Below are 14,001 nucleotides of genomic sequence, written 5' to 3'. Positions count from 1 at the left end.
TGGTTATGCTTTCTATGGAGTTTTAAACTTGGTTTATTGTTTTCTTCATTTCAAGGATTTCTGGTTTTTTTTTTTTTTTTTTTAGTATCTCTAACTCTTTATTGAAATGATCTCTTGCTTCCCGTATTTGCTCTTTTAACTATTGTTTGGTGCGATCATTTATTGCCTGCATTTGCTCTTTCATCTCCTCCTTCAATGCCTGCATTTGCTCTTTCATCTCCTCTTTTGCTTCCCTGATTGTTTTAATTATGTACATTCTGAACTCCCTTTCTGACATTTCTTCTGCTGTGCTGTCATTGGGTTTTATTGATATGGTATCTAGGTTTTTTTGGGACATTTTCTTCCCTTGTTTTTTCATATTGGTTAGTAGTTGTCAGTTGTACTCTAGCATCCTTTTTAAAGATGAAAACTGGAGAGATTGAGACACAGGAATGTGTTTTACTTTGAACCCTTTCATTGATGAGAAGAGGAAACCTCTGCTACACGTTGGAGATATGTTGTAGCAGATATTTCTTGTGGTCATCAGCCGAGGGGGTTCTCTTCCACTGATGAACAAATATTAGTTATCTTTCTAGAATGGGCTACTCACTGTGCCCACTGTGGTGATGATAATTTTTCATCGTCTCAACTGCCCTGTGAAGGAAGTATTGCTCTCTGCATTTTTACAGATGCGTAAATAGACTGAGGATTATGTGACCCTTAACCCAGAATAATGCTGCTAGCATGCATCAGTCAAGATGGAATTGAGTCTTTCAACTTCTATTCCACTGCTCTTTTAGTTATAGCTTAGCTGCTACCCATGGTTAGCAAACTATGAGGAGGATATTAATAGATTCAAGAACTTACTGAGATATGTTCTACTAGGAGTGCAACAGGGAGAAGTATATCAGTTTTATAACCCAAATATGGGAGGGAGGGTAGAAGACAGTGGGAAAGGGGAATGACTGCTAATGGATGTAGGTTGTGTTTTAGGATTTATTATAATTATTACTTTTTAGTTGTTGTTGAATCTTATTTATATATGGTGCTGAGGGTCGAATCCAGTGTCTCATACATGCTAGGTAAGTGCTGTATCACTGACCACAACCCTACACCCTCTTTTAGGATATTGAGAATGTTCTCAAAGTAGATTGTGGTCATGGTTGCACAACTCTTTGAGTATACTAAAGGTCACTGAACTATATATTCTAAATGGATGAATTTTATGATACATAAATTATGTCTCAACAAAGCTAGTAAAAAAGCGAAAGAGAAAAGTCAAAGTGAATATATCCAAAAAGGATATGCTATATATGATTAGAAGAGAAATAGGCATAAGTCATAGCAGTCTTTATATTCAAAGAAAATGTACTATGGAGTATGGTATTATTATTTGATTTTTGGTATGGGTCATAAGAAATTCTAATCACAGAAATGCAACAGAGCAACAAAGAAAACCAGTTGTACAGTGTTCTTATACTGTACCATCCCAGCCTGAAAACTAAGAAAGAACTCTTCTTTCTCACTTTCTGTGTAACTCTCCTGGGGTTCATGTGAGGCTGAAAATTGGGTTTCCTACAAGAGTAAGATGGTTTCAACAAGGAAACACTGAGTACCTCCTAGTGCTAGTCTTGTGCTAAGTGCGATACGAAGAAAACTGCCATGGAGATGCCCACACTTCACATTTCACGCTTTAAGTTGATTTCCCTATGCATGGAGGAGAGAAGTCTGAATGCATAGGAGTATATATACACATTTTGACTTGGGTACAGAAAAGAATTCCCTCTTCATTTGTAAGGCTGCCATTGATTCGAACATGGTACAACTCAACGATCCTGCTAAATTAAGTGCCTAGTGGGTGTGTGAACTCAAACATGAATGGTGCTTGCCTTGTTCCTTTCCTTGAGTGGAAGTCATTAGAATGCCTTCCCCCTTCTTTCCCGGGTTTAAAGAATCTGATGAGCCTAAAGTAAACCAACTCACATACCTGTAAACGTACCTTAATTAAACTGGAACTTAAAAATTATAATTTATTTTAAGATAAAGAGTTGTAAGTCTAGTAAGTTGATGCTGGGATGTTATTTTAAAGGTTCTCCAGAGCCCCAGAGCAGTAAACACTCAGACCACTCTCTGAGACCCTCCTACACTGACCACATAGAATGAAGAGAAAAAGTATAAAAACGATGAGCCTGAGGCACTGAAAGATCTGGATGTGCTTTCTAAAGCATTATATAAAACAAACATTAATCTTTTTCTTAAGTGACTTTCCCAGTATGCTATTTTTTATTTGTTTTAATTAGTTATACGTGACAGTAGAATGCATTTTGACACATCATATATAAATGGAGTATAATTTCTCATTCTTCTGGTTGTATGTAGAATCACACTGGTTGTGTAATCATATATGCACATAGGGTAATAATGTCCATTTTACTATTTTTCTACCACCTTGCCCCCTCCCCTCCTTTCACTCCCCGTTGCCTAATCCAAAGTACCTCTATTTTCCCCTGGCTCTACCCCCTTATTATGAATTGGCATCCACATATCAGAGAAAACACTCAGTCTTTGGTTTTGTGGGCTTGGATTATTTTTCTTAGCATGATATTCTCCAGCTCCATCCATTTACTGGCAAATGCCATAGTTTCATTTTTCTTTAAGGCTGAGTAATATTCCATTGTGTATATACATCATAGTTTGTTTATCTATTCATCTGTTGAAGGACATCTAGGTTGGTTCCACAATCTAGCTATTGTGAATAGAGCTGCTATAAACAATGACGTGGCTGTCACTGTAGTATGTTAATTTTAAGTCCTTTGGGTTTAGATCTAGGAGTGGGATAGCTGGGTCAAATGGTGGATTCATTCCAAGTTTTCTGAGGAATCTCCTTACTGCTTTCCATAGTGTTTGCACTGATTTTCAGTCCCACAAGCAATATATGAGTATGCCTTTGCCCCCACATCCTCGCCAACACCTATTGTTGCTTATATTCTTGATAATTGCCATTCTGACTGAAGTGAGATTGATTTGGATTTCTCTAATTGCTAGAGATGTTGAACATTTTTTCATTATTTGTTGACTAATCATGTTTCTTCTGTGAAGTGTCTTTTCAGTTCCTTTGCCTAGTTATTGATTGGGTTATTTGGGGTTTTTTTGTTTGCTTGTTTGGTTCTTTATATATCCTGGAGATTCATGCTCTGAGATGCATGTGGTAAAGATTTTTCCCATTCTGTACACTTTCTATTCATGTTGATTTATTCATTGTTATTCACGTTTCATTTTCTATGAAGGTTTTTAGTTTGAATCCATCCCATTTGTTGATTCTTGATTTTACTTCTTGCACTTTAGGAGTCTTGTTAAGAAAGTCAGTTACTAAGCTGACATGGTGAAGATTTGGGTTCACTTTTTCTTCTATTAGGTGCAGGGTCTCTGGTCTAGTGCCTAAGTCTCTGATCCACTTTGAGTTTTGTGTGGGGTGAGAGATAGGGGTTTAATTTTATTTTGTTATATACGTATTTCCAGGTTCCCTAGCACCATTTGTTAAAAAGGCTATCTTTTCTCCAATGAAAGTTTTTGGCATCTTTGTCCAGTATGAGATAACTGTATTTATGTGGATTTGTTTCTGTGTCTTCTATTCTCTACCATTGGTCTATGTATCTGTTTTGGAATAATACCATGCTGGTTTTGTTACTATAGCTCTATAGTATAATTTAAGGTCTGGTATTGTGATGCTTCCTGTTTCATTTTTCTTGCTAAGGATTGCTTTGGCTATTCTGGGTTGGTCTTTTATTTTTCCAAATGAATTTCATGATTGCTTTTTCTATTTTTTATGAAGAATGTCCTTGGGAGTTTAATAGGGATTGCATTGAATTTGTATAATACTTTTGGTAATGTGGCCATTTTGACAATATTAATTCTGCCTATCCAGGAGCATGGAAGATCTTTCTATCTTCTAAGCTCTTCTTCAGTTTCTTTCTTTAGTGTTCCATAGTTTTTACTGTAGAGGTCTTTCACCTCTTTCATTAGATTTGATTCCCAAGTATTTTATTTTTTTGAGGCTATCGTGAATGGGGTAGTTTTCCCAATTTCTCTTTCAGTGGATTCATCACTAATGTATAGGAATGTGCTTGACTTATGGGTGTTGATTTTATATACTGCCACTTTGCTGAATTCATTTATTAGCTCTAGAAGTTTTCTGGTGGAATTTTTTTGATCTCTAAATATAGAATCATGTTGTTGGCAAATTGTGATGGTTTGAATCCTGTTGGTATCCCTTTAATTTCTTTTGCTTGTCTAATTGCTCTGGCTAGAGATTCTAGGATTACGTTAAATAGAAGTGGTGATAGAGGGCATCCTTATCTTGTTTGTTTTTAGAGGGAATGCTTTCAATTTTTCTCCACTTAGAATGACATTGGTCTTAGGTTTAACATAGATAGCTTTTATAACATTGAGGTATGTTCCTACTATCCCTAGTTATTCTAGTGTTTTGAACATGAAGGGGTGCTGGATTTTGTCAAATACTTTTTCTGCATCTGTTGAAATGATCATATGATTCTTGTCTTTAAGTCTGTTGATATGGTGAATTACACTTATTGATTTCCATATGTTGAACCAAGCTTGCATCCTTGAGATGAACTCCATTTGACCGTATTGCACTATTTTTTAAATGTTTTTGTATGTGATTTGTCACATTTTTGCTTCTCTGTTCATCAGGGATTTTGGTTTGAGGTTTTCTTTCCTTGATGTGTTTTTGTCTAGTTTTGGTGTTAGGGTGATACTAGCCTCATAGAATGAGTTCGGAAGGGTTCCCTCCTTTTATATTTCATGGAATACTTTGAGGGGCACTGATGTTATTTCTTCTTTGAAGGTCTTGTAGAACTTGGCTGAGAATCTGTCTGGCCCCAGGCTTTTCTTGGTTGGTAGGCTTTTGATGGCATCATTTCATTGCTGTCTTAGTGAAATTTCTGTCCCCAAGAAAGGCAGGATTACAATACACAATCTATTTCCTAACAGATTTGAGTTAGGGTAGTGCATTCTTGGTCATCAGAAATACTCACGTAGCTGTGAAACTCTGAGTTGGTAACTGTTCCTGATGTGTGGAAAAGCACGACATACACTATGAGCTCAGTCACACAAAATGGGATGTTATGTATGTATATGCAGGACCTAGAACACTCGCAACTAAGCTGCTCATGACTGGGACCACTGTGTTCTTTGCTTCTTGTGTTTTTCTCTTTCCTGTAATGCACATATTAACTTTTTTTTTTTATACTGAGAATTGAACACAGGACACGTACATAACCACTGAGCCACATCCCCAGGTCTTCTTATTTTTTTATTTTGACACAGGGTCTCCCTAAGTTGCTTAGAACCTCACTAAGTTGCTGAGGCTGGCTTTGAACTTTTGATCCTTCTACCTCAGACTCCTGAGTCACTGAAATTATAGGCATCCACAGGTACATATTACCTTAAAAAAATCTTCAAAAAACCAAAGAAGAAAAAAAAAGTTGATCTCCTTACATTTAGTTATTTTAAAAATTACTCACCTTGTGAAAAAATCCAATGCTTAATTGTTAGATGTTAGTCAACATTTGTATAAACATTAGCTCTAGAAGATACCCAAATACTCAATGATTTGGCCACACCCATTTTACAGATGAAGTGGAAACAAGAGATTAAGCAATCTACCCTGACATTGCTAGTAAGTACTAGTCAGGATGCCACCAATGACTCTCAAATTTCGATGAGGATGCAAATCACCTAGAGGACCTTTGGAAAAAATGTATGATTCTTCAGCTCTTGGGTGGGGCCCAAGAGTCTGCACTACTAAGCCAAAGCTCCTGATTCAGAGACCTTAAATAGTAAGATATTACAAGATTCAGTAACATTTGGGTTAAAATTAAAATCCCAAATGCTTAAATGTAAATTAACATTAGACACTGCCTTAAAACACTTTCATAGTCCTTGAACAACTCTGCTGCTAGTTCCTAAAGTCTACTTTTTCCTTGGAACCTGGAGGAGCAAGCACAAGGTATATAAAAAATAAATAAAACATTTAAAAAACAGATGTGCAAACATAGTTACAATGAACTTTATAGGTGCGGTCATTCTGAATCTAGTTAGAATCTACATGATATGCGTATTAGTTCAAACTACCTGTTAGGCTTCCATTTCTTTATAAAATAGGAGGGTTCAGTGGTTATGTAGTTTTGAGAACAAATGTCCCTTCCTTTCATAAAATTTCTTAATACCTACTAAACTATAATAAGTAAAATTCATGAATAGCATAACCCATGTACACATCAATTAAAAATCAACATAATAATTTATGAGTTTCAAAATATAAACACCATTGTTTCTGAATTAGAAGACATAATGAAGTTGTCAAGTGCTTTCTCTATCTATTAATAAAGAATAATTTTGGATTTTAAAGAGGCAAAAGATCAGAGATCATTCCATCCAAGCAGTAAGGGAAAAGTTACTTTTAAAAGTCTCATTTATATTCAGTAAGAGAAAGAAGAAAATAACTGAAGTAGGGTTCCCAACTCAGGTTGAATAATAGACTGATGCAATGAAGAAAACCAAGAAGTAAGCCTTATCTATAAATGTGATGTCAGTCAATCTTTTTACGCTGTGATAGGGGATGAGGCTGTGATAGAAAACCTCTCTTCTATCTTGATCACCACACATTTGGAGAGGCATGAATTCATTGAACTTAAAGACTTGGCAGAGAGGGAAAAGAGGCTGGATTGGAAAAGAAATTAATTACCTATACCACAAATATTACTACAATGTCACTACTGAGGATATAGGGAAACAAAAAGGAAATATTTTAAAGCTTCCTGAATTAACAAAATTCAAAGACAGCATTGTATTTCATGTGTCTCCACTACATTAACAATTTGTACAGATGTTTTAGTAAGTGGGGGAAGAATCTGAATTTGATACATGTCATCTTTGTTAATAAATAATTTATCTTCTCTTACAACTCTCTCCTTGGTATTTCCTCCCATCACCAAATATCAGAAAAAAGCAAAACCAACCAACCTAGCCTACAGGTAGGTATGTTTGTTCATTTTTCAGAACTCCAGAATTTATTTTAGAAAACTAGGAAAAGATAGAACACTACTAGAAACTACTGTAAAGGACAGTTAGAACAATTTTTTTAGATGTTTCCTTCACAGACAAAAATTAAGAAGTATTAATACTATTTCATAGAACTGGCATGGGATATCAAAATAATACTTGTGAGGGAAATTCCATGGAAAAGTTATTTTACAAGTCAGGGAGAATCTCATGTTATCTTATAAAAGAGTCTCATGTAACCGTAAAAGTACAAGAGCACAATAATGCACAAATTGAACCTGATGGTCATAATAGCATTTTAGTATACCATGGCCTAGCATGATAGCCTTTAAAAGAAATTTATTTTTTGTCATTACAAGTATGTTACACAATCATTAAAAGGAAGAAGCCATTTTTCTCTCTACAGAAACATTGATTTTATGATAAATATTTTTAAGAAAACAATTTAAGATAAAAACTTTTTAAATAAGTAACTTATGTTGATATTCTATATTTATTTTTATAAGACCATGAGATTTGGTATAAGATTTGGATTTGAATCTTGATGCTACAACTCAATATGTGAGAAATGTGTATATATATACACACACACACACGCACACACACACATATATAGAGGAGAGAGAGAGAGAGCACATGAACATGCTTAGCAAAATTTGAGGCAAACAGTAAATCCTCAATGTTAAGCTATTATTTCTAATACAAGCAGTGATAACTGCTATTGCATTTATTCCTCCTAATCACTCAATGAGTATTACCATCCCTGTTTAATACATGAAAATGCTGAGGTTCAGAGAGGTTGAGAACTTGGGCATGTGAGAAGTCAAAGCAGCAATGCTATTAACCACTAAATTGTTGCTTCTTAAAGTGAGAGCTATTAAAAATCCTTGTGGAGTGTGTTTGTGTACATGTTGTGGGTGGAGGTGTACCCATGGTTTGACTATGAGAATTATATATTTTTCATATTGATAAAACATTTAAAAGATAATCAATATTCATGTACTGAATTATCTGGATAATTGTCTTAAAACCAAACACTGCTAGGATATTTCAGTGCCTAGGTTTGCATTTGTATTTACTTCCACATTAAAGAAAGCCCAGTTCCGCATTAGTTGTGGAAGCGTATGGAGAATGTTGCCTGACTTAATACAGAAATGGTGCATTCATATTAGATGAAGACCAAATAACATTACTATATGCTGAACACACAGAATAGTCTGAAGAGAGAAAAGGGAGAGAACCAAGTTACACACAACACATGGTAGGACATGCATGTTCAAGTGAACCTGTACTATAGTACTCAGTATGATAACTATATCAGGAGTGATGTGGCAAAACAAAATCACCCATCATATTTAATTAACATTCTTTTAAATTAGCTTTTATAGTCTTGCCTATTTCTAATCTGCAACTTGTTTTGGGTTCATACTTGTGCATTATGCTTAATTTATATGTAGGTATGTTAATGCACATAATTTAGATAATAAATACGAGTGAAAACTGAGGAGCTACGAAATTCTCCCTTTTATTAAAAGGGGATGTGCATTATTCAAGTTTGAGAAAAACTGCTCTACTTTGTATTGCTTGCATGTGTGGTCTTCAGCAGGTCACTTTAACTTCCCTTACTACCTACCTCTCAGGACTTGCAGGAGTACTCAAAAAAATAAGGACTGTGAAAGTGCCTGTCCTACAGAAGGTTTCAAAATGATAGTTCTGTCTCCTTTCTCTGAAATGGGGGAGATAATATGGAAGTTAAGTATAGTATAGGTTTTTACTATAAGTGACGAATGGAGATCAGGAGTATCAATTTCACCTGAGAGCTTGTTAGAAACTGAATATCTGCAATTTAACAATACCCCCGCTGACAAATATCTGCACACTGAAGTTTGAGGAGCACTAGTGTAGATTTCTATGGTGAATATTGACAATAAAATTTAGTGTGTTCTGTACCAATCTTTAGGTTAACTTTGGTGATTAGAAAAAGGCCTAGTGTAAATAGCCAAAACAGAAGGCCCTTCCCTGGCTTCAGTATAAACATTATTTTCACTATTAACTCTTCATAGGCTTTATTTGCATACAGTGGAGCCCTCTTTAAAAGGGAGCTAACTTCAAATTTAGAAAAAAAAATGGTTTTTAAATACAAAGTATAAGCAAATGATAATCTCTTTCTCTGCCACATAAAGGTAAAGCAAGGAGACCATGTGCAAACCAGGAAGAGGGCACTCTTTGAGAACCAACTTGCATGGTATTTTGACTCTGAAGCTTCCTAACCTCCAAATACATGTCTGTTGTTCAAGCCACCCAGTTTATGGTATTCACTCAAACTGACAAAGACAAGGTAGGATCCTTTTCTCTCCTTCAGGATCTCAGGTAATCATCAATCAAGAGTTAGTCATAAGCTGTGAGGGCGCAATAGTGCATGTAGCAACAACACTCTACTACTTATTGATTATGATGATGATCAATTAAGAGAATTCCAATAGGAAACTTACCTGACCAACTCCAATTTTAGAGGCATTTAGAGATTATCTTACAGTGTTTGGGTCCTTAATACAATTAGCCCACTATTCCTAGAACTATATAGTTCTTCTGTATCCTGTACTTCAAATTCTAATTTCTACTCATATATTAAGCAATTTACATTCTGCACACAGATAAACACAGACAATGTATCTGGGGAACACTAAGTGATTTTTACCTTATGCTGAATACTACATTTTATCACTCTTCTATTAACTGTTGCAAGGGAAGGACTAAACTGTTACCTATAGTTTGAATTCATTAAACAATACCTAAACAAATAAAAAAAAAAAAAACAGGAAAAAACATACTGTGTTTTTATACTAGAGTGTTTGTAAGTATCCATCTTATTCCTTGAAGACTTCAGAAATTTGATTAAAAAAATCTGTATCCAGAAGTGGGGATGTAACTCAGTGGTAGAACACTTGTCTGGCATACTTGAGGCCCTGGGTTTGAACCTCAGTATCATAAAAAAAAAAAATCCACATTCATTTTTTCCACCAAAAATACTCTACAAATCCCTGTTGATTACTCTCAAAATATTAATAGATTCTTTTGAAAAAGTAAATATAATAAAACATCAATGAAATCAGATACATATTAAAGAAAAGAAAATCTTTCAAATCAGAACCACTTGCTCATAAGAGTCTAATAAGAACTATGCTCTTCTCAAGAGATCATTTTTGCTCTCCAGAAACTTGGATGTGGGTGAATTAAGAACTCAAATATACACTGAAGTAAGAAATGTACTTCTTTTAAAAATTGTATTATGCCTTACATGAATTAATAAATCAGTATTTTGTAAGTTGTGTCTTCAGCAATTCAACTAGCATTTGGCCTGACCAAAGCATAATTGAACTAAGCACTTTGTAGTGGTTTGGATTAACCTCAGATGCTAGTGGTCATTTCCAACCAGTCACTCCTTTATCTTCTAAGATGTCCTTGAACATGGCATGCGTTGTCCAGCTTATCCAACTTTTTGACAAAAGTATATATATACATATATATATATATACACACACACACACACACACATATATATATATATATATATATATATATATATACACATGCACATAAAATGTTAATTATTTCAGTATCAAGGTCACTGATACTGAGGTTGTTTCCCCTAGGGGAAACAACTTATTATATAACATTTTTGACAACTATAAAAGAATGAATTTGGTTCCCATGCAAAAATTAGTTCCACTGAGAGGTGGCCCTTCTGTTTCTTTAGTCATAATTAAATTATAAAATACTGTTGACGCATGTAGTCCCTTTATAGCATAATATTTCAGCTGCACTAGAATCTCAGCAGAGAATCTTGGATTGCTAAACGCTAATACACTGGTATGAATAAAGCAAAGGAATGTTCTTTCAGAATTACTGCCCACAAGAAATAGTATATATAAATTTGCTTCCTTTCAAATGGCAAATTAGCTGCAATCTGCATTATTTATAGCAACAATGGTCTAGGCCAGTTGAGGTAGCCATGTACAACTTTAAAAAGAAAAGCTGGTACATTTTTATAGCTGCTCCTAGTGAAAAGGATACCTCAGATATTATCAAACAGTTAACTATAGAAGATGAAGTAAAAATTCCAGATTTTTAAGGCTCAAGGGGTTAAAAGAGTAGTTTGAGAAAAGGCTTAACATCAGGATTCTGACTGGCTTCCTGGAGCTGATGACCTAGGGAACATTCTAGGAAGTCCTTAACATATAAGCATATTTGAGGAACAAGTGAATTTGATGTCTGACACAAAGCAAATGGTTTCAGTACATGCAAAAGAATGTTTATCCAAGAAATGTGAAGCCCCTCGTTGTTTACATGGAAACACACAGGATGGCAGGAACATAAATATAGGGGATTTTCCTATCATAAAGTGTGTTTCTTTTATCTCCATTGAAATAAGTTTGGGCAAAGGCAAATGGAATGCTTAGAAGCACTGATCCTGAACACATTACAACAGATGGGTTCTACTCTGTCTTCTCTGAACTGCAAATGTACATGATGGGGTGAGGAAGATGGGGATGGGTGGGTGTAGGAATCAAAAGGAGTATGAAGACACCCAGATGGAAATGAAGATGGTTTGACCCTAATTTGAGAAGAAATCCTTACAATGGCTAACAGATGTCTCCTGTTAAAGTGCAGCACTGGGAGAGGAAAAGGCCAGAGGAAATTCTGGATAAAGCAGGAAAGTGGTCATCAGGGCTGCACTAAACTGTTCTTGTCCCCCATGAAAAGTATACCACTCCAAAGGTGCCAAAGAGGAGTGCTTTGTAGCATTCCCTCAAGTAGCATTCCCATTTAAAAACTAGCTGAAGGCACCCCACCACACAAACTCCCTCAACATTTCTCATCTAAAGACTCCAAGTTCTTTCTAAATGCTACTTCTTCACACCTCTGTGAGGCAGGTAGCATAATTCTTTTACTAATAAGTAAATTAAGGCACAAATAAAGCCTGAGTTGCAAAAGTGGCCTGGAAGAAAGCCAATGACTAGGTTCCTGAACTTGTAACACACTTCCTCCATTGTCCATGCAGGCAACTCAAGAAACATTGAACCAAACAAAATTCTTCGTGACCCTGGGAAGAAAGCATACTCTTCAAGGGCTGAGGGATAAAGTCCTGGGATATGCTTTTCACTTAAGACTGCTGTAGGTGCACTCCTTTTGAATAAGATCAAATCATCCATGATCACTGGAAAAAGACTAAAGATACAGTCTTCTCATTTCCTTACACCGTTGATATCTATTGTGGCAATCTTAACCAAACTGTATAATCCAAGGAACCACAGTACCCAAATCCTAGTCTTAACTTATGCTGTAAATCTGCAAGTTCTACATTTTGCTAGTGATGTTTGTTTTTCAGCAGACACATTTCCACATTCGTGGTCCCAGATGATTTTCTTATAACTAGGTAATCTGTATAAAATATAAATGGTATTATCAGCAGGATCTGAAGCAAACAATGCATCCAGTCAGCATACATTGGTTATATATATTTCAAGAAATATTTAAATACACAAAGGAAGCGTGCAATGTTTAAGAGAAGACATGAACATTGTTGGTGGCTTATGTAATGGAGAATCCAGTGTCCTTCAGGAAACTGAAGATACTCAAAGGTTGCTCCCCAATTTCTATTAACAACACTCTAAAAATGAACATTTCCATTTGATACAAATATACAAATTTAAAATGTGTGCAGTTCAGAATGGCCTACCATTTTTAGATTGCTTATGTGCCAGAAAATATATAGTCAATAAAAAAATACCAGAGAGGTGGGGACAAAAGGCTCTCTGGATCTGTACAGCAAAAATGAACATCACTTGAATAGGTAGCGATTTGTGGTGGAAGTGGCATCCTTGGAATCAAGAAGCACTAGAAGATGGCAGGTCACAAATCTGGTGATGGGGGATAAGACGTGTAGTAAGGCCCATTTTCCTGTGAAAAGAAAAACAGACAAGAACAATAAGTAACAAGACCAATTTCACTGGAAATGTGAAAGAAAGGAATGTACAGTCAATGAGACAGGGTATGTAAAATGTCTACCACGTGTCTGGCACTGAGCAGGCCCTCAGCCATTAGAGTAGTTCTAGGGGAGTGATTCAGAGTTCATGTAAAATAAACAGAAACAATAAAATTATATGCTTTAACAATACCACTTATTGAATATTCTGTATGCCAGACAAGGTTTTCACTGTCATTTAAAATCCTCAAGTAATGCCATGCGGGCAACATCCTCATTTCACACAAGAGGAAAATGATCACTCAGATCACATAATTCACCTAGTCACCTGTCAGTAACCAGCAAAGCCTGGATCTAAACCCAAATCTACTTTAATGTAACATGCAGATTCCTTTCTGTTAGGCTGTGTTCTCACTGTGTGCCACATCTTAATACATTTATGAAACAACAAAATTATCTCTGAGGAATTTAATAACTATAACTCTGGGTAAAGTGAGTCTTCTTCATGACATACTCAAGTGGCAAAGCTTGTAACAATTACAGTTCTCAGGGAATTTATTTCCAGCCCAAAATGGAGAATTGAATGCCAGAACTTTAATGTCAAATATAGCAAGCAACAAACCAGAGTAAGGAGAAAATGTTTGACCCCTACTTTGGCTAATTTTATCTTAATGAAAACCAAGACAAGTTAACTTTATGGTAGAAGGATCCTAGATGAGATTTATGAGACTTCAGTTTGGTTTCTCATTTTTAACAAAAGTATTTCTTTGACAAAGAACTTATTTTTCAATAAAATATAAACAGAAAATGTTTGGCATTAATGTATAACAGTAGAAATAAACAATGAGAAGCAGGATGAAAACAGATTGCTTCACGGTATATTTACAGTATAGTTATGGAATAGGAATTACACTGGTGCCATAACCAGGAAAACAAGTAGGAAAGCTTATTTC

General features: G+C 35.4%; 1 protein-coding gene across 2 annotated transcripts in view; it reads right to left on the bottom strand.

Moving 5' to 3' along the window:
- Positions 1-12,560: 12,560 nt before the first annotated feature.
- Gdap2 (ganglioside induced differentiation associated protein 2) overlaps positions 12,561-14,001 on the bottom strand; it is a 68,803-nt gene continuing 67,362 nt past the window's right edge. For both annotated transcript variants that reach the window (XM_047539989.1, XM_047539996.1), the window contains one exon: positions 12,561-13,023. In XM_047539989.1, the coding sequence (XP_047395945.1) occupies positions 12,976-13,023 (48 nt within the window). In that variant the 3' untranslated portion in view covers positions 12,561-12,975. The remainder of the gene's footprint in view (positions 13,024-14,001) is intronic.

The sequence above is a fragment of the Sciurus carolinensis genome, chromosome 1, assembly GCF_902686445.1.
Source record: "Sciurus carolinensis chromosome 1, mSciCar1.2, whole genome shotgun sequence".
Lineage (NCBI taxonomy): Eukaryota > Metazoa > Chordata > Mammalia > Rodentia > Sciuridae > Sciurus > Sciurus carolinensis.
This window is presented reverse-complemented; position numbering and strand designations above follow the sequence as displayed.